The following is a 22,530-nucleotide window of genomic DNA, read 5'->3' as shown; positions in this document are numbered from 1 at the left end:
GGGAAATTTACATATAACAATTCTTATGCTTATGCATTTACACATCTAACACCTAAAGTTTGATATTTATATTTATAACACTGTTTAAAATCCTAATGCATGAATGTATGAAAAATACTTTTCACTTCTAAAAAGTTAGGTATATGCGCGGACACTACAAGGACTAAAGAAAGAACCAACAATAAGCAGAAAAAGGAGCTTCAAATGAAAGCTCAGAAAGAGAAGACAGAAGCCAGGATGAAGAAACAGATCACACCCAACACAAAGCAACAACATCAATGGAATCAAGCAACCTCTAAAAGATTTGAGGAACAACAATCCAAGCATTAGGCATGAATTCCCGACTCACGGCTCAAAACAATCAATCTATTAGTAAGCAGGTAACAGCCAATCAGCAACAATCCATCTAATCATCCTTCAAATAAGCTCCATAAATGAAGAAAATAGCAGCTAGATCTTTAATCAGCATCATAGGAATGTGCCAACCAAAACAAACAAAAGGAGAGCCCCAAAAAGAAAAAAAACAGTAAAATAAAATACAAAAAAAAAAAAAAAACTACAAAAAACAACAAACAAAATAGAAAGCCAAAACATGAAGAACTCAACCAAACTCAAATCCAAAACGAAGAGAATCCCACCATGTTCAAAGAAATTTAAATCCAAGCAAGGATGATCAGCAAATCTCTCAACAAAAAATTCTTTAAGGCAACAAGGACATGATTCTTAAGAAAAAAAAAAAAAAGATCCGAACACAGTCACTACATAAAATGAGAGAAATGTAAAATCATAGCTATAAGTAAAGCTTCATTAGACGGTTGAAAGCCAGGAAAAACATTGAAAAGAACGAATACTTATCAAAATTAGGACTGGGTAAATCATAGCAAAACCAAAAACAGCTGCAAGAGCAAGAAGCAAGAATAGTATCCAATATATCAATAAAATATCCAAAAGAACAGAAAAAGAAATAGAAACAACAGACCCTAACACCACTAACAGTAAAAATACATTAAAACTCAAATCAACCAAAACAAATGAAAAGAGGAAAAAGAAACAAATAAAAAACAGGAGCGCAAAATTTTTAAAATTATAAAAAATTCTAAAATTATCAGTAATTTATCTTAATATTCAATTTCCTACTTTTATGGATAATCATCCAGTTGCATATAAAAAATGCAGGAATTTTTCTTGAAAATTCTCGAATTTCTCTCAAACCAAATATAATAAACTGACTTGCAAAACTAAAGGATGGAATCTTTTATGGATCTTGCAAAAAATACTATTAAAATGATATTAAACTTGAAAAATATTGGCAGAGGCAATAAAGAAATTCTCATTAGGTACACATTCGTTTTTTACTTTCATTCATCTAAGAGAAAAAATGTCACAAGTCTTCAAACCTTTATGAACAATTTTCAAGTGTGATGGGCAAACTTAATAAAGTTTTCTTTATAGCATACAAATTTAAACCAGTCAGCACAAAGAAAATAATCATAAAGAGAAAAATAAACAATCTTAAGGGAATAAATATTTTCTGATTCTAGAGATAAGTCTCATCATAAATAATATGAATGTTATTAAAAGTAGTAAGACAGTAGTAAGACAACAATCGGAAACATTATGAAAATTGGAAATTTTCCATCTACCATTAACAATAACATCTTTGAGAAGGAAATGCTAAAAAAGATTAAACCATCTAAAAATAATATCACCATAATGATTTTTGAGGGTTGAGGGATGAAACATTAAAGCAATGGTCATAAAGGAAGGATAAATGACTATGATGGTTAACTTGAAACTTTAGACAATTCCTCGTTCTTGAGCAATAATAACAAATTATTTCCAAAAGGATGGGAAAGAAGCATAAGAATAATTTCAAATAAAACCTTAATGACAAACACTATGTAGAAAGATACGAGCTATCATTATAAAATTGCACAAAACATTTAAATTATCCAAAGAAGAGATACCAAGACCACCATTATGCATAAGCACGGTACTAATACTCCAAATAATACTATGAAGTCTTTTATTATTGCCATTATTTAAAAAAAAATTAGAAATCATAGAAGCAATTTTCTTCTTCAAACTTTTAGGTAAAACAATAAAGCGAAAAAAATACCTAATAGATAAAAACAGTAAACTTAATAAATTGTAATTTATTAGCAGCAGATAATAACTTCTATTTTCAACCAGCCAACTGCTTATATAATTTGACAATAAGAAAATGACAATCAACCATAACCTGCATAGAGGGTTTAATAATAACTCTCAAATAATTCTAAGTCAAATTTTTTATAGAAAAATCACATATATTGTAAATCTGATTTTGAATAAAACCATCCACAGATTTAGAGAAGACAATGACAGATTGGGTACATTAACATAAAGATTAGAATCTTTACTAAATTATTTAAAATTTTAGTTAAAAGAGAAATAATATATAAATTAACTTTCCCAAAAAAGAAGAATATCATCAATATAGATTAAATGAAAATTATTATTGTTAGAAGTTATATTAGGAAGTTATTTATTTCTGTTATTATTTCATCATTATGTATTTCCTATTTTAGTTTATTTGTTTTGATTCTTGTAATCTTAGAGTATTGAGAGTTATTATAAGTACCATGAGTTTGGAGTCTTGTAAGCTATTTTAAGCCAGCATTAAATGTCGATAAAAGTATTCCACTTCTAACAATTATGACCATAAATACCACCATTTCACCGAGCATCTATAGAAACAGAAAGAGCATCAATGATAATAACAAATAAATAAAAGAGGAAAAGGAAAACCTTGACTCAAATCAGAAGTAGAGGAAAAATATCATTAAGTTCACTATTAATGATAATTGAAAACTTAACATCCTCAGTGCAAAAAACTAATCCAATTAATGAACTTCTATAAAAATAAAAACATTTTCATCCTCTGACAAAAGAAGAATCTATTAAATTTATCAAAAGCTTTCGAAATATTAATTTTAGAATAAAATTTCTTAGCAGAACTGTCAAAATATTAATTTTAGAATAAAATTTCTTAGCAGAACTGTCAAAATTAAAACTATAAAGTAATTCATTAGTAAGAATAATATTATCCACAATATCACGACCATTAATAAAAACAGCTTGAGCAAGATGTATAAGATTAGGAAAATAACTTAAGCCTTTTAGTTAACAGAACCGTAATGACTTTATAAAAAGTGTCACATAAAGATAGAACAATAACCAAAAAGGAATTAGCCTCAAAACTTTTTAGGATACCCGTAATAGTCGTATAACTCTATGGGGTGGTCTAGAAGTAAGAAAAAATATCACAACTAGACCCAAAAATGTGCCAGCAATCTTAAAAAATTTTGAGAAAAACTATCAGGCCGAAGAGCTCTATCAGAGCCAATGAAATAGAAAATACTTTTAATATCACCATCAGTAAAAGTTTGAACCAAAAAAGAAAAATACTCTTTGAGAGAAAAAAATGGTTTATAAGAAAAGAATTCTTAATATAATCATTAATCTCAATATGGTCATTCAAAAGAAGAGAAAAATAAGAAATAGCTTCATTAACAATATCTTCTTGTTTATAAATATATTTTTCATTGAATGAAATTTCTTTATTAAAATTAGAATTATGATGAATATTAGTCTTTTGATAAAGATACCTAATATCATCTTCAGTTTTAGAAATTCAAGCATATTTTTCTCTTCGTTTGGCCCACTTATAATCACAAATAATAACATTTGCAATCTTTTTTTTGAATAGATGAAACTTCATCAAGTAATTCAACAGAAAGAGGCTGATATTTCAAATTAGTCATAATCGAACTATGGTTTTATTTAAGTTCAGAAATATGAACCAAAAGAGCATTATAAGAATTTCAATTCCAACCTTTAAGAGCACTTTTGACATTTTGAAGCTTATTACAAACAATAAAAATAGGATCCCATTAACTTGAATATTCCAAACCTCAGTAATAATAGAAAAAAAATTAGGACATAAACTCAAAAAAAATTATAAATCTAAAATATAGCTTATTAGAATTGCAAAAAATAAAAATAAAAAAAATAAAAATAAAAATCAGATGCTTATTAGAAGAATAAGCATTTAAGACTTCATAATAAGAATCAAGGAAAACATTAATCCAATAAGGGCCCGTTTGGGGGGGGCAGCTTTCACGCGGCTTGAAATGGGGCCGTTAATCTGAGTTGTTTGGGGCAGTGTTTTGCCCGCGGCCTGCATTTCTTCTTCAATATTTTATGTGCTTGCCCTGTATTCCACCCCACATTCATATTCTGCCCTTACCTTCCCCGCGGAACTCCTACTTCAACTGTCCTAACCTGTCGCTCCGGACACCATCTTCTTCCGGTATCACCTTTTCCTATATTCTTCTTGAAAAATTTTCGTTTCTCGTGAATTTGCACCGTATAACAGATTTTTCGTTTATATTTTTGATATTGCCATTTAGTATAGTTTACATTCACGCACACACTCTAAGGTGAAACAGTGAAATAGATAGCCTCAGAAAATTACTGTGCTACTGATACCCCATGGGCATTTAATAAGAAAAAAATTGTAAGAAAGGACATCAGATATCTTTGCCATCATTTTTATGCTCACTTCTAGAAAATATATGTAGTTGTAGTGTGTTTGAGCATTCTCATGCAAACCGAATTACAAATGTTAGGCTTAAAAAACATATTTTTTAATCACACACATACTCTGAAGTGAGGTAGTGAAATAGATCGCCTCAGAAAGTTACTGTAATTGCATATTATGCATAACTGCGGATACTTCCTAAGACATATAATGAGAAAATAATATAAGCAAGGGCAACATATCATCTTTACAATCATTTTTATACTTATTGTTAGGAAACATATGTAGATGTTGTCTGTTTGAGCATGTTCATGCAAAGCAAATTGCAAATATTATGCTTAAAAAACATATTTTTCAATCACAAGCACACTCTGAAATGAGGAAGTGAAATAGATTGCCTTAAAAAATTACTATGATAGTATATTATGCATGGCTACTGATACCCCATGAGGCATAATGAAAAAATATTGTAAGAAAGAACAATAGATCATCTTTGCCATCATTTTTATGCTAACTACTAGGAAACATATGTACTTGTGGTCTGTTTGAGCATGCTCATGCAAACCGAATTGCAAATGTCATGGTTAAAAAAAACATATTTTTCAATCACACGCTCTGAAGTGAGACAATGAAATAGATAGTCTCAAAAAATTATTGTGATGACATATTATGCATAGATACTGATATCCCTTGAGACATATAATGAAAAAATATTGTAAGAAAGAACAATGGATCATCTTTGCCATCATTTTTATGTTCCTTGTTAGGAAACATATGTAGTTGTGGTTTGTCTGTGCATGCTCATGCAAACCAAATTGCAAATGTTAGGCTTAGAAAAACATATTTTTTAATCACACACACACTTTGAAGAGAGCGAAATAGATAGCCTCAGAAAATTATTGTGATGACATGTTATGCATATGTAATGATACACCTTGGGGAATATAAAGAGAAAATAGTGTAAAAAAAATGTAACTGAATATCTTTGCCATCATTTTTATGCTCACGAATAGAAAACATATATAGTTATGGTATGTTTGCACATGCTCATGCAAACCGACTTGCAAATGTTAGACTTAGAAAAACATATTTTTCAATCACACACTCTGAAGTGAGACAGTGAAAGTAGATAGCCTCGAAAAATTACTATGATAACATATTATGCATAAGTATTGATACCCCTTGGGGCATATAATGAGAAAATATTGTAAGAAATGACAACAGATAATCTTTGTCATCATTTTATGCTCACTACTAGGAAACATATGTAGTTATGGTCTATTTGAGTGGTATTATTGCGGCATTATTGAGGTGTTATTTGAGTGATAAAATAACATCATGATAACACCCCAATAATATCAAAATAAGACTCCAATAATACAACAATACTATATAATGCATAGCTACTGATACCCCCTGGGGCCACATAATGAGAAAATATTATAAGAATAGACAACAAACCATCTTTGTTATCAGTTTTATGCTCACTACTAGAAAACATTTGTATCTAGAAATCGTTTAAGCATGCAAATGAGAAAATAATGTAAGAAATGACAACAGATCATGTTTGTTAACATTTTTATGCTCACTGCTAGGAAACATATGTATTTGTGGTCTACTGAGCATGCTCATGAGTACCTATTTTTCAAAACTTTTGCTTAGACAATTAGTGTGATAGCAAATTATGCATAGTTATTGATACCCTTGAGACATATAATAAGAAAATATTGTGAGAAATGACAAAATATCATCTGTGTCATCATTTTTTATGCTCGCTGCTAGAAAAAATATGTAGTTGCGGACTGTTTGAGCATGATCATGCATACCAGTTTCAAATTTTATGCTAAGAAAAATATTTTTTCAATCACGCATTATCTGAAGTGCATCATTGCATCAGATAGCCCCGAAAATTTGTGATAGAATATTATGCATAGCCACTATAATTCATTGCTCATACCACTTCCAGGAGACATAAAGTTGGATTACTTCAACATGCTCTTATTTATGCATGTTTGTTTTCGCTATCAAAGTAATAAAATGGCTAAGACCAAATAGATAGTTGTGCCCGCACTGTGAGCCAAATAAACCAAAATAATCTTTCAAGACCTTTGCCTCATTGAAATTGACCTGAGAAATTGACCAACTATATATTTCAAAAAAGATGGGTGGCAAAATATTATCAAAAAATTCAAGGAGAGTACAGACAAAGAATATGACCAGATGTAATTAAAGAATAAATGGAATCAACTCAAGAAGAATTGAAAATTTTGGAAGGAATTGAAGCGGGGATCAACGGGGTTGGGTTGGGATTTGGTGAAGAGAACCATTGATGCTCCGGGGGAGTGGTGCACAGAAAGACTTGCGGTAAGAATTTTTTTCATATCCCCTAATTCAATCAATTTCATTTTTATTCACTAAATAAAGAGTATGTTATGATCTTGTAGGTGGTGCCCGCTGGGAAGAAATTTAAACTGTGGACTTGAGCCTGAGTTGGAGAAGTTGGACAGGATGTTTGGGGGTGTCGTTGATACAAGAAAATATGCATGCGCGCCCAGTGAAATGGGGTTTTGTGGCACCAAGAGAAATTGGCAGCTGACCTATTAGATGACTCAACTGAAGTACCCAGCCCGGGCCTCCATGAAGTCAAAGTCCACCTGTCGTTATCAGCGTTCGCAGGTAGACAGTAAAAAGAAAGGTGAAGCACCTTACATCAGAAATCAGATATCACAATTGGTACCTTCTTTCTACTCTAAACCGCATACAGTAGAGGAACATTCAATCGAGAAGGTGGTGCAAATTATGAATGCAGATAAGAAAATTTTTGAGGATTGGCCTCTATACTTATTTGCGGTAGAGTTTCTTGAAAATCCCACCAACAGAGATTATTTCGTGAAGGTTCCCAAAGAAAAAAAAAAGTGGCGTATCTACTACATTTTTATGATCCAAGAAAACTTTGAGACACCTTTTAGTATTTGTTACTTCTTGGGCACATTTATTTTTAGATTATATTATGTTATGATTTTGTTCTTTGAACTGCTTGGTACTTTGCTGAATAATATTCATAAATCCTCATTATTCAGTATCACAACTGAACGGGACATGATTTGTTCGTAATTTATTAATCATTTTGTCTCAGTTAGTACGACATACACCTAAATGAATTCAAGCAGAGAAAGACAGCGAAGGAGAGCTGCAACAATCTATTTATTCTACGAATATTACAACACGTACATTAATCACTATTCATGCTTGTCATATATTGGAGACACATAGGTTGGGGAATTGCTTGTTGGACACTCAAAAAGATTCAATAACATGTTCCGCATGAGACAGTAGATATTTAATGATCTTTTGACAGAACTTACCAGATTTCACGAACTTCATGGGTCATCGAGGACAACTCCACGAGAGGTACCGACGATAATCCTCTACATATTATCACATAATGAGTCAATGTGAGAAACAATAAAACAATTTCAACACTCTTCTGAGACGATTATTAGATACTTCTCAGTGGGTCTGAATACACTTGTGCACCTTTCTATGCAAGTCATCAAACCAACGAATCCAATGTTTGAGCAGACTTCTACAGAGAATTCACATGATGTGCATTACATGTCGTTCTTTAAAGTTAACATTTCTAATTCATTGCAGTCAATTTTTAATATAGAAGCCGTACATTAATAACTCATTCTTATTTGAGTAGAATTGTATCGGAACAAATGATGAAACCTACATTTATGCACGAGTGCCAAACGATGAGAAGGTCGCATCATCGGACATTGCAATGCACCTATGTAGAATGTCATGGTTGTTTGCGGCTTCAACATGTGTTTCACTTTTATCATGCCCGATTGAGAGTGTAGTGCGCACGACAGTAAAATTTTCAAGGATGCAACGCGAAATACCCACAACAGTTTCCCACATCCTCCTCAAGGAATGCTCATGCCCCAAATACTCAGCTGGTTCACTTTAACCTTCATACTAATTATGCAATAAATTTCAGACATATTATTTGGTGGGTGTTGGATATGTTACGCATTTTTCTGAAATGAGATATATCACATACCCGATTTCGAGCCAGCCAACAATATTACACGTGGCAGACGAAGTTGTTTAATAAAAGACATTCGTCCTTATGTGACGTCATCAAGAGGACTTTTGACGTTTGGAAAAAAAATGAGTTATACTCCGCGATTTGTCATCTTACCTGCTTCCTAAATAGATCCAGATTGTGATAGTCACGATGACTTTGCATAATTATATTCAACGACATCCTTCTCACAACGACATTGACTTTCGTAGGGCCGAAGAAAATCATGAGCATGTACCTCCGGAAGCATTTGAGTACCACCTCGGGCATTCTTTGTCACGGGTTCAAAGTGATCCTTCCATTACCTGTACTAAAGAGGGGGAGGGTGTAAGGGAAATGACGGAGCTAAGGGAGCAAATTAATGATGCATTAAGAGGCTGATTGAATTATTTGTAATTTATTAAGTACCATGTGTAGTTCATTTCATTTGCCAAAACATTGTTAACATTCATAATGGATACTGAGCATTCAGTGCTATATTTTATTAATTCAAAGGCATTTGTACTTATATTAATGGTTTGAAATTTTTATGTAATTTGTAAGTGTAATTTTTTAATTATTTTTTTTAGCAAATTCAATTCTTGTCTTCATTAATACATTATCTTTTACAACATTCAAGAAAGATGAACTCAAGAATTTCAGGGACATCCCGACGATTGCTCTGCCACTGCGGACTACAAACTTCCCTACTGACGTCACGCCGGACCCATAGCTACAAGAAACAGTTCTATAGTTGCCCGTGGATCATCACAGAGCAATGCAGCTTCTTCCGACGGGGGCAGACAATTCTACAGTTGCCTGCGAATTTCACCGCCAACGGTGATCGGGAATGCATGCAATCACTGGAGGCCAGTGTAGCACGAGACATACGCTTAAAAATAATATAAGCATTATATTAATTGTAATTTTAATAATTTTTGACTTTTTTTACACTCTTGGTACTCACTGTTAAGTGATGTGTGTATCTAAATTTTTGTACTGTTCTGAAATGAATTTATGTTTCAAAAATATCAAATATATGGTTATGACGGTTCTGTTATAAAAAGTATTACTAAACAGAAGCATAATGATTATTTGTCCAGAAATAGCTGTCACACAACCGTTTTCGATCAGCTGAAGCAAATAGCAGTCAGCTCCCCCGCAGTTGTTTCTTGGGGCAGCTAAGCTGCAGCTGATAGGCTGATAAGCTGCAGCTGTCCCAAACAAACCCTAAGAGTTATAAAGGGCTCTATCAAGAAGACAACTTATAGGATAATTCAATTAATTATTGAACCAACTATAAGAGTAACCAGAATTTTCAAGCTCAATAATACCAACCATAGAAGTACAATTATTAAAATCTAAAAGCTTGCAAGGCAAAGGATGTAAACCCCAAAATTTCTCATTTAATCTAAGAATACAATTATAATCTCCAAGAATAAGGCATGAAGCAACATTATTATCAGTTATGTCAATAATAAAAATCCATAAAGATTTTCTTATAGTAGCACTATTATCACATAAATAATAGTCACAAAAAAAATTAACAGAGGAAAAATAAGTAACATGCCCTTGAATAAATTGAGGATAAGTATGAATAATAGATAAATTAAGAGTATTATTATTCCATTTAATCTAAATTTTATCATGATCAACAATATGAAAATTATCAGAATATCTTCATTAGAGAAAAAAAATTAAAACAAAGGGCAAAATGATCATTAAAAACTTTGGTTTCTAAAAAGCAAAAAAAAAAAAAACCAAATTTATAATCCTTTAAAAGACTTTTGCAATCAACAATACGTGCGTCATCACTATTAAGCATTCTGATATTCCAAACAAGCAAATTTGAAAAAAACAAAGAAAAATAGGGAAAAAAAAGAAAAACAACAAAATCATTTACTCCATCCTTTTTTAGCCTGAGATTGAACAGAAAAAGAAGTAAAATTCCTATTATTAATTGTATTTCCAATAGAATTAGGACTAATAGGAACAGTAGATATCTGATTAACAATCCCAGAACACAGATTTCGAGTAGGATCATTAAAATAGTAAGTTTGCAATAAAACATTAGTAACATTTAAACTAACCTCAAACACATTCAGGGTTAATAACATAAATTAGAAGAAAACCTCAACAATATATGTTATAGGTAAAACAAGAGTAGGATTAGAAGATTTTAAAAAATCATTACTATTAGAAACAATATCCATGAGAATACTAAGATCAGAGGCTAAGATGCTAGAAACATTAACGACATTAAAAGCGTTCTCAAAAGAACCAATAGCAATACCAATATTATTAGCCTGGGTATTATTATTCAATACATTAGAAATCTGAAAAGATCAAGCCATATTAACAGATTTGCTTTTATTTTTCGGTAACCATAGGAATCAAAATTCTTATTTGTATTTCTTCCTTGAAAATTAGGAATATGAGCAATATTTGGTTGAGATCAAGATTTAGAACAGTTTATGGGATTATGAAAGAAAGTAGAACATGTTTTGCATGCAGAAAACTTCCATTCATGAAACTGAAATAGAAAATTCTTTTCCGTTCACAATTATAGTAACTGTATCAAGAAGAAGAGAATCAACATTAATTTGTATGAAAAATCGAGTAAAAGTTAACCGAGTACCCTTAGCAATTAAAAGATCAACTGCTAGAGGAATCCCAGTCTTGTTCAAATTCAAAAGGTATTTTACATAGAGCATACCCAACTAGAGTAAGATTCCATTTTATAAATTCTTCCTTAACTTCAAGATCCGAAAAGAAAACAAGGTAAATATGAAGAATTAAAATCAGTAATAGAAGCATGCAAAGAAATAAGTCATTTCCAATTTAAAGAAGGGGAATGAACAAGAATGGTACGAGGGGGAGAGGAGGAAAAAGGCAGGGAGAAAGAAAGAGAGTTCATAGTAAAGAAACTAGGGGCAGAGCCCCTATAAATGAAAAAAAATCACCAATTTTCAGGTCAGAAGAAAGGATCCAATAATATTCCCAAGAGAAAAGAAAGCAAGTGAATCTTCTCACTCAGAAAACCAAAAAAGAGCCAAAAGAGATCATCAAAAGGAGAACCAAGAAGCCCTGACCCCTTCCTTGCAGCAAGCATCGGAACGTTCCAAGAGGGTCCAGTAGATTTCCCAAGAGGAAGGGGAAAAGATGGATCACAAACTAAGATACCCTAACAATGCCAAAAAATGCCAAGAGGAGCTCCAAGAAACCCTAGCCCTCTCTTCGCCTCATCTCCCCCACAATCAGACAACTTCTTAGTAAATATTAATTATTGATATTTTTGCTCTACTAAAAAAAAATAATAAGATTGTTCGCTCTTGTCTTAGATTGAATTATTGATGAACAAAAGCCATTTGTATAAACAAGTTAATTTTATAAATTTAAGAGGATCCAGTAGATTTCTAAAGAGGAAGGGAAAAAAATAGATCAATCGCTAAAACACCCTAAAAATGCCAAAAAACACCAAGAGGAGCTCCAAGAAACCCTAGCACTCTCCTCGCCTCATCTCCCCACAGCCACACAACCTTTTAATAAAATATTAATTATTGATATTTTTGCTCTACTAAAAATAAATAATAAGATTGTTTGCTATTCTCTTAGATTAATTTATTAATGAACAAAAGCTATTTGTATAAACATATTAATTTTATAAATTCATTTAGAAATTTATTCAATTAAACTATCATTTTATAAGCTCGTCAAGCTAATTGTTAATGCTATTGATAAGACTAATTTGAGTAATTAATAAATTACTCCTTCATAATCTCAGTAAAAAATATTTAATTAGCTAACAAACCATGCACAATAATAGCATTGATAATGCTCATTTGGATAGCTAACAAAAAGATCATTAATAAAACTCATTAATTAACTAGAAAATGCTCATTATTTTTTTGAACAAGATGCTTTTTTAAAGCTCAATAATTACAATATAAACCAAATATGAGCCGAGGTCAAATTAAGTTTAAAAAAAAAAATCTAAATAAAAGGTAAGTTAAAGTGACTGACCATTATCATAATCATTCTTTTTTTTTTCCATTTTAACAGGAGAAAAAAATCTCATTGTAGTCAACACCATCATTCAAAGTAAAACTCTTGAAAAGTTAGCTTTATATTATTAGATGTTATCATTTGAATTATGTTTGTTCTTAGGACTTATTTACAATCAACCATCTCAACCTACAAATATTTTTGATAAGGATTTAGACAATAATAATCCATAAATTCTAACTCTTCATTCATGGTGTCAAATCAACCAAATAAACTTAACAATTTCTATGAATATAAAAAATAAAATTAAATCCTCATCAATTCTCACGTCAAATTCATTTTTTTTGTAGACAAACCATATAATTGTTCAAAATAATAGATCTTATCTGCCTTTGAGACATTGTTAATGTTTCATCTACTGCAGGTCCGTTTGTAACAACTTAATATAGGAGAATTTGATCTTTCATTTGTTGTTCAAACAAGTTTTAGATTATTCAACAATTATATGAATAAAAACATGGGGAAAAAAAAACAATGGGTAAACAAAATTGCACCATGATTTTCCTAAGTTCCACTTTATGCACTTCCACATTACCACTACTTCCATTTTATAAGTTTCACACTAACACTAAAATCATCATTCTCTATGAATTTAACATTTCAAATTTTCACGATTCTTGTATTATGATCAAGATAATAAAACATATCCTTTAGAATTTTTTGACTCGCCAATGAAAAATCACAAATGTTCTTAAGTCCTTTTTTTTTTCATGTGAATTATAAATTGATGTTTTCATCAGACAACCCCAAACAAAAAGTTGCCTTAAACATTACTTTCTTTCCATAAAAATTTAAAATGGAATATTCAAAACCGACTAAAAACCCTATTTAGCAAATAAAAGGTTCAACAATTCTATTATTATGGCTAGGACCAACAATTAAGAAAAAAAATCATACCATTTAAATTTTCTGGAAAACCAATGAAGAAGAAGTAATTGGCTATTCTTAAGTCCCTTTTTTCATATGAATTAAAAATACATATATCCATTCCTATCACAAACCACATGTAGAGCGTAGAAGGAACAAATAGAAAACCTAGTAAAAGGATATAAGTTAAAAATTTAGACCTAATTTCAATAATTATCAACATGATTTTCACAATATTTGTGCCCACCAATAAGACCACCATAGCACTAAACCCAATAGCACCTATTAATATTCATCAAAACATAAATAAAACATAATTGCTCCACTGAGTCAATTACTTAGTTCTATCCTTAAAACACTATTAATGCTATGCTTAAAGCATAAGCTTAAAAGTGGCCTCTGGATGATGTGTAACTAGTAAACTGAAAATTGTATAATATAAAACATGAGTGTGCAAGAAACAAACTCAATATGTGAAACCCCTCTAAGTATAAACGACAATGCACATGACATGGATAAGAGCAAACAAAATGACAAAAGTAAAAGTAAATATTATAATATAACAGTTATAAATATGTATAAAAGATCACATTTTCAAACTAAAAATAATTTAATAGTGCTCAACTTATAGTAAAGCTCATTAAGGATAATCTATATCAACCCATAAACATTATGTCTAAATACTAAACATCCACTTGCATGCATACTATATCTATGTTCCATATTAGCTATATAATTTTCTATTTATATATATGCCTTGAAACCAGAAAAGATAAACATCAATCTCATGAAAATTTAATGATTCTTAAGAGAGTCGTTACTGTATGAATCCAGCAATCTGACCAGCCAATGTCCAAATGAACTAAATATCGACAATATATACATCATATATATAGGAATGCATCATATGAGTTTTTATTACATCAAAATTTAATTTTAATATAAGTTATAATATGATCAAATTTGATAACAAATCAACTCAATCAAAATTTATATGATCAATATATATTTCTCAACAACCAAAATAATATATATGAACTTTTAAGAATTTGTGAATTAAATAACACAACAAAGCTAATTATCACATAATGTTCAAATGAACATATGCCCTAATAAGAGCATAACAAAAAGTAGCAAGGAATATGCCCCTAATAAAAAGAGGTATGTTTATCCCTTATTCCATAAAAAGTCTCTTATCTGACATAGATTAAAAATAGTCCAATGCATTAGCTATAAATCCATATGAATCTTCCTCTAAACTTATTGTTTCATTAATTAATCCTAAATTAGGCAAATTGATATTAAGTGCAAACTCAATACATGGAACATCAAATGCTTAAAAAATAATATATATTTGAGCATATCTGTAATCATTGATTTCCATAGAGTCCCTGTAATTTATACTTTGACAACCAATCCTTAAGATTATGAAATTATTTAATGATTTCAATGTTAATTCTCTTTCAAATTGTTTGATGAAATCTTTAGCACCATTTTAAAGGTTTGATTTTCATAAAATCATTAAATATAAATAAAGAATGTATAAGTTTATATTCATAAATTAATAAATCACAACAAATAAAATGGCTTCTATTATGTAATATAGAATGATATCTCTTGACCTAAACTGCCATTAATCACAACCTATACAATTAATTTAAATTTATGTAAAATCTTTACTTGTTCTCAATCTTTCCACTATATAGGAAATTCACTGAATCATCTTTAATACTTTCTAATTTATCTTTTGGACGACAAACTTAATAATCAATATTAACATATATGATTAAAAGCACGTATTATAAAGATGGCATCATAATATTGAATGCTCTGAATTCCTTATTTTATTCTAGTAATAGGTTTTGTTTATGCTCAAAGACCAATAAAAATCTTAGTAGATTAAACTTATAAATTATCTAGAACCGCATATAACACAAAAATATAATAAAATAGAATAAATTTTGGAGTAAGAGTTACCTTGTTGTTTAAAGGAAGAAGAAGATAATGATGATTGTGAAGTCCTCTCTAAAATAACCTAATCGATGCTATTTAAGTCATCAAGTCGGAAGTCTCCTTGCTTGTACTTGAAACCTTCGATTGGTTTCCACGCTCGCAAATATGCATTCTCCTCACGCATTTTCCTTTCTCCCTTCTATCAAGCTCTCTAGCTCGCTATCTCTTCTTCGATGCCTTGGTCGATCGCCCTCTTCTCCATCGCTCGTCCAGGCTTCTCTCGCCAACCATAAAAGTTCATTTGGGGTTTAATAAGATGGTGCAGGTTGGTCGATGCAAAGCATACAAGATATAATACTCACCCCAAAATTAACCTAAATCACAAATAATTTATCAACAATAAGTCTTATGCACAAGCATAAGTTCTAAAGCAGACATTTCACTACAACATCAATACTACTGATCGACAATATGCTTAAACATTACATAAGCTATTCAAGTGCAGGAATCCATTAACACCAAAATATCAAAAAGATCAACCAAATGAAGTTCAAAATTCACAGTGCATCGATGTCACATATCAAACAATACATTAAAAACATGTTGCAAGCACAAGTTGGGAATCATCAACTAGCAATCATGAAGTTAGTTGAAACTCACATCACACAATTGTTCATTCATATATCATTATTTATGGAATTGGGGTTCTACACAACCCTTGTATTCTCAAAGAAATAAGCACAAAATAGAAATATGAAAAAAAATCTCAATCAACAAACAATCATAGTAAATATCAAGCAATAAGAAGAAAACACAATCTTACCCAATAATCACTATTAAACTCAAGATCAATCAATGCAATTATCTCTATAATCATTTCTTGCACAATGGGAGCTTTTATTATAATTGATTTGTTCTTCCAGAGCTAACTTTCATTACAAATAATAATAATAATGATAATGATAATGATAATGATAATAATAATAATAATAATAATAATAATAATAATAATAATAATAAAGAGAAAAAATAGAGGAGGGTTAGAAGAGGGCCGGGAACAAAAGATGTGATACTAACTAATCATATGAAAATTATGAAAGGCAAAGGCGTGATAGTGCATACTTCGTCTAGGACAATATGGTTATGCTAAATTATGTTATCAAAATGTCAATTATCTCATTGGAATTGCCAGAAAAAGTAATAAGTAATTAAATTGGGTGTTCATTGAGATTGAGATAGTTCATGTTGAGATTAAGGGAGAACCTCTAAGAAGAGCATCCTAAGAATGAGAATGAATCTCCTGAGAATGAGAACCTCCCAAAAGTCTTGAATTCCATCCATGATAATGTGCCATATGTAGGGTTGAAAATAAAAAGTTTGAAGTTCCAAAAATCGAAGAGTACAAAAATGCCTGTGTTCCTACTTGAAAGGCCATGGGGGTCAAAGGTCTCAACGCAAAGAGAAAACATGATTTCTTTAACTTCAAAGTAGCTATTAACGAGTTTCAACAAATCAGACAATTGATTGTGGTGGCTTCATTCCAATGGCGCAGAAAAAAGGATCTTTTCAGAGCCCTTTAGTGCACAACACCTAGAAAGCAATGGTTTTCAAGTTTTAAGCCTCTAACACCACATCTTAGAAATGAGTTGGGAGTTGCCTCAACGGTTCACTTGTCATTGTCTAATTTTCAGTTAAAACTAAAAAATATTAAGGGACTTTTTGCCCTAAGAAATTACCTCATAATATGTTATTTGAAATTGGAGAAGGTGGGATGTTCAAGGAAATCAATCGCAAAAAATGCCAAAATTTTGTCTCCTTTAAAGTAGTGAAGTGGAGAGGACATTTCATTGCATCATTAACTGATAGAAGTGATAACATTGACTCAGGACATGTAACACAATCAGTAGGGACTAACTTTTACGCCCAAGAATGAGCATAGGCATTTTAAATTTTGGAGGTCATTGCTACCCAACAAACTTTTGGCATGTTTTGCATCAGTCGCTCACCTTTATTTTAATCGCAGATCATTTAAGAAAATATAGTTAATGAAAATAGGTATGGTTCTCCATAAGGTGTGACTGTTCAGCTAATCTAATCGGATCACATGCTTAGAAAATATGAGCTGCGCCCCATACCATCTGGTCAACAGCCAAATCAATTAAACTAATAATATCAAAGGCATGGATTTAGATCCTCTGATATCTGATTATCATAGTAATGTGCAATTATCCAGCCTAAGTATGGATATTGGATGAGGAGGATTGATTTCAAATAACTTTATGAAAATATGTAAAATGATTTAGATAAAATGTTGGCCTTCAAACCATATTACATGACTAGAAAAAATAATCATAGCAATCTGAAATTGAATGACCATAACAAATAATCACGATACTTGGAAGAAACAATTCAAATACAAAAAGCACAAGCATGCCCTTATCATAAACCACCCCTCATGAAAGGAAGCACAATCTGAAGCTTTGACAAACTCATTTTTTCTATGAATTGATGAAGAGAGAGCGCCATTGCCTTCAGCTATAGCCCATAAGAAAGCATCAAACAAATATGTGACCAATTAAAATCCAAAAATTGAAGTAATTTAGCCTATAAGATGGGAATGTCAACCAAGTGGCAATTGTATCTTTAACTTGAACCATTCATGCAATACACTACTTGTGATCATTCATAGTCTCATTTCCGATACAACACACAAGGCACAAGAGTGAGATCCAACAACAACAAGCCTTTATCCCACTAAGGAGCCGGGTACATGAATCCTTTTTCTCCATTGTTTCCTATTGAGTGCATATTTTCACGAGAGTGAGATTGAGCCAGAAAAATCGGAGCTCTCCCAAACCTCAACCCCTTCCACTCCAGTCCTGCACACAAATAGCCGATCCCCACCAACTTCTATCCCACGAATCAAGCCCCTTTTGGCATCATCTTCCTTGTCCACAAAATTCCTCCTCCAAATCTTCTTCCTTTCAGCTCTACCTTCCCTCTCTTCCCCATCTTCCTCCACACGCGACCAAACTTCAAGACCACTCTCTCTACTCACAAACACCTGCCCATTGTAACAATTGACGATGCTGTTTGCCCCTCCACCGGCGATCCTCAATGCAGCGCTGCGCTCTTCCAGGTATAACCATGGATCCTCGCTAAGCTTCCTAATGTCCGCAACAGCTAGATCGCCTGACTTCCAACACACCTTGTAGATTGACATCTCCTTCCTGTCCACATCTACGTCGGAGAATGCGTCGCCGAACCTACCGCTCCGCGCTCCACTCCCTGGTTCGCTAGTTTCCCATACGGCTTTTCCCGTCCTAGGATCCCAAAGCCTCATGTAGCCCGAGTACCCAAACGCCCCCGAACTCACCGCAGAGGCAAACACCACCCCGCCTCCGACCTCCGTTAGATCCACAAGCTTTCCCGGAGACGACGTCTTTGACCCGCTTCCCGACAGCCGTCCAATTTCAGACACGATTTGTAAAGTGGATCGATCCACCGAAAGGATACAGTTCTCACGGTGAGGGCATTCGAAAGCCGCAAAGACAGGTCGCCTGCTGTTGCACCCGGGTTCAGTGGCTGGCAATGCGGGGACCCCCGCCCTTGTGGCTGCAATTGCGGTGACCCGAGCCTTATAGACGCGAGGATCTGATGGATCAGACCAGTTGACCGACGCAATCTGGCGACCGCTGGACACGTCGTACAAGTGCAGTCCTGGCGTCTCCAAAGAGCCGATCGCCGCGATATCCGGCCAGACGCATCGGAGGGATGCAATATCCTCCAGATGTGTGCGGACAGTTCCTGAATGGATTAGATTGGAGTCGTAGGAAGAGATCTGGCCGCCATGAGCTATCCAGATGGATCCGTCATCAAAGCCCGCATAAAGAGCCGTGGGATGGGCTTCGGCGGCTGGAATGAGGGTGGTCAAGAGGGTGGCGTTGATTCCGAGAAGAGGAGGTGGCGAGAGAGCCAGTCGAAGGCGCCCCTCGATGCCGTAGTAGAGAGCTTCGTCGGCAAGGTCCTGCTTGGAGAAGCGGCGGAGAGCGGCAGATGGAAGGCGACCGGAGCGAAGAAGAGAAAGAAGAGCCGAAAAGATCTCTGGATCACGATCGATGAAGATAGGCTCGTGCTCGTCGCTCTCGGTGGTGTGACGGGCTGAAAGTGCTGCGAGGAGAGAATCATGGCCACCAACCTGGAGAGTAGATGCTGTAGTCTCGAATTGCTTGCCGCCAACGTTGAGCTTGATCCGGTGGCTTTCCGTTGGTTGCAGAACTGGTTCGAGTATGCCGCCGCTGCTATCTGCCATGGCTCATGATTTGTAGATTATCGACCAAACGAAGAAGGACAATCGATGCAGTCGCGGACTGTGGGTTGTTCCTGAACGGTCGCACTGGAAATTTCTACGACCAGAAGCAGCCCAATAAATCTATAAAATTAGCCACATGAGGCTGGCGGTCCACAGGCAGGATTTAGTTACTGTTTTTAGGGCAGCTTAAAAGTGTGGAAGACATTTTGAAAATGCCGCTGTCTCGTTTGGTTAATACTTATTATCAAATTATACAAAACTTAATTTTTAATTTTGTGTAAGACGCGAACCGTGTCCCTTGCGAAATGACTTTTACATATCCACCCTGACCCTCATTCGTTCCCGTGACCTTCATTCGCTCCCGTGACCCTAATTCGCTTCCGTGACCCTAATTCGCTTCCGTGACCCTGCCCTCGAACGCCTTCAGCGGAAAATCCTTCGCAATACTCGTGCCCTAAGAGCTCCTCTCCTACGAATTTGGTTCATTTTCCCTCTAGTTCTTCGGCATTTGACTCCTTCGCCATATTCTTCTTCGGCTTTTCGCTCTACAGGTATATCTTCCATCGAATGTCTCGTCTTCCATGTTCGTCGTTTGCAGTCGTTCGGGTTTGATATGTTTATTTGGATTTTTTTGCTGTGGAAAGCGGTTTCATCTTCCTTCCGTGAAAATCTTTTGCAGTTGTATGACATTTTATTTAGAGGATTTTTTTGTCATTTCGGGTGAGATATTTGATGTATCTGATGATGGATCTGAACACCTGAGGTGTAAAATTAGTGGATTCAACTAATTGCTTCTAGAAATTGGGTGGTTTTGCTCATTTTGCGGTATTATTGTGGCCATGAAAATGTTTAGGATGTCACATAAAAATTTGTTTTACAAAACTTATAATAGTTCTATAAAAAGTGCAATTTACATTATTCTTCCTTCATACCAACTGCTAGCTGAGCAGGGCTTGGGCATTGCATTGCTTACAAACATATGTATCAATTTTACATATTGCATGGAGGAAGCTTTTGTGATCTTTTATTTTACTGTTAACCATTGTATGTCATCTTGGGATGGGGATGATCTACTCCAGGATGATTACTCATTTTTATCATTTAAAAAAAATGCCAAATACTCATATACAGAATTTAATTTTGAATGGGCACAACTACAAGCATATTGGATAGGTGTAAAACTTAAGTTACCTTGCCTAGATGATGAACTCAAAGCCATGGATACATGGCAAGAATGAGATATGCGGAGAACATTTTCCGCTTATATTCTTTCATTTGATCCTTCAACGAGCACATAAATGAATCACTGGAAAGAAAGGAAAAAAAAATATCAGTTGTTTAGTATGCATGCGGGAAAAGTTTTCTTTTTTGTAAACTGTAACAATTTCGTTCAATTTGTAAATGGTTTTACATGCAAATTGTTTCATTATTATTTGTCAATTGCTCTGGATTTTGTAGTAGCAATATTTTTTGCTATGAAAAGAAATAGTTTGTGCTTATCCATTAATCTGACAACTCAATGAATAAAGCTAAAGAGGCTAGATCATCTCGTCTATGTAGGATAGAGATGTAACTATTATATTTTGTAATCTATGCATGAGGAAGATTGAGGTGGAAAATTGACCCACTACTTATTTTAACAAAGAAGAGTGTCAAAATCTTATGATTAAATTCATGGAAGTGAGCGAAAGAGATTATGATTGCATGAAATTGAAGAACAAGTGAGATCAATTAACGAAAAATTAGAAACTATGGAAAGAACTGAAAAGAGGATCAACTGGAATGGGTTGGGATCGAGTTAAGCGCACAATAGATGCACCAGAGGATTGGTGGGCTAGAAATTACAGGTACACAAATATCTAATATTTCTTTATCTTGAATAAAATTTCGCATTGAGTTGAAACGATTTTATTAATGCAAATTCGTTATCTATATCAGACAGTGCCGTCAGCCAAAAAAATTAAATTCATTGGCATTGATCCAATGTTGGAGGAGAAACTGGATGACATGTTCACTAAAGTTGTCGCAACATGAACTCATGCGTTCATCCCAAATGATTTAGGGTTTGGCAGTTCAGCGCAGGAGATGGAGATCGTGCATATATGTGATTTAAGAGAATTTCCTAGCTATGTCCACACAGATGTTCAATCCACTAGTGTGCCTAAGCGTCCCAGAGCAAAAAAAAAAGAACAAAGGGGTAGCTTTCATCAAAGGCACCATTAATACACTGGTTGAAACATGCAAAACAATGTTGTCTTCCTCGCAGGACAGCTCAATTGAGGAGTCTCTTTAAGTCGCCAATATATATTCTGACGTTAAGGCAGACGATGACGACTATATACGATACGTGAAGGTGTTACGAGACCCAATCATAAGACAATTTTTATGAAGTTGGAATCGAAATACCGAGTCAAATACATTCCTGATTTTGAAAGATATCTAAAGCACTATCCAGATACAAAGTACCATATTCCTGATTTTGAAAAATCTAATGGTGTAGCACGATGCAAGAAAGATTTATTTAACAAAAGACACACTTCATTGCGCGGCGTAATCGAAAGAGCGTTCGGAGTGTGGAAGAAGAAGTGGGTTATATTACGGGATATGCCGGCTTACCCTTTTCTAAAGCAAATACAAATAGTTGTTGGCACAATGACACTACACAATTTCATCCTA

At 33.5% G+C, this 22,530-nt stretch overlaps 1 protein-coding gene across 2 annotated transcripts; it reads right to left on the bottom strand.

Moving 5' to 3' along the window:
* Positions 1-18,151: 18,151 nt before the first annotated feature.
* Positions 18,152-19,984, bottom strand: LOC110022114 (BTB/POZ domain-containing protein At3g09030). 2 transcript variants are annotated; one of them, XM_020720915.1, is made up of 2 exons: positions 19,154-19,984; positions 18,152-19,123 (listed from the first exon to the last, which is right to left on the bottom strand). In XM_020720915.1, the coding sequence occupies exons 1-2, from the start codon at positions 19,852-19,854 to the stop codon at positions 18,355-18,357; spliced, it is 1,470 nt and encodes a 489-aa protein (XP_020576574.1). In that variant the 5' UTR covers positions 19,855-19,984; the 3' UTR covers positions 18,152-18,354. The 2 variants fall into 2 exon arrangements, with proteins under 2 accessions (XP_020576574.1, XP_020576575.1); XM_020720916.1 differs by having other exon boundaries at positions 18,152-19,130; positions 19,161-19,984.
* Between the last annotated feature and the right edge of the window lie 2,546 nt (positions 19,985-22,530).

This window comes from Phalaenopsis equestris, unplaced genomic scaffold, assembly GCF_001263595.1.
Source record: "Phalaenopsis equestris unplaced genomic scaffold, ASM126359v1 Scaffold000167, whole genome shotgun sequence".
NCBI classification, from domain to species: domain Eukaryota; kingdom Viridiplantae; phylum Streptophyta; class Magnoliopsida; order Asparagales; family Orchidaceae; genus Phalaenopsis; species Phalaenopsis equestris.
This window is presented reverse-complemented; position numbering and strand designations above follow the sequence as displayed.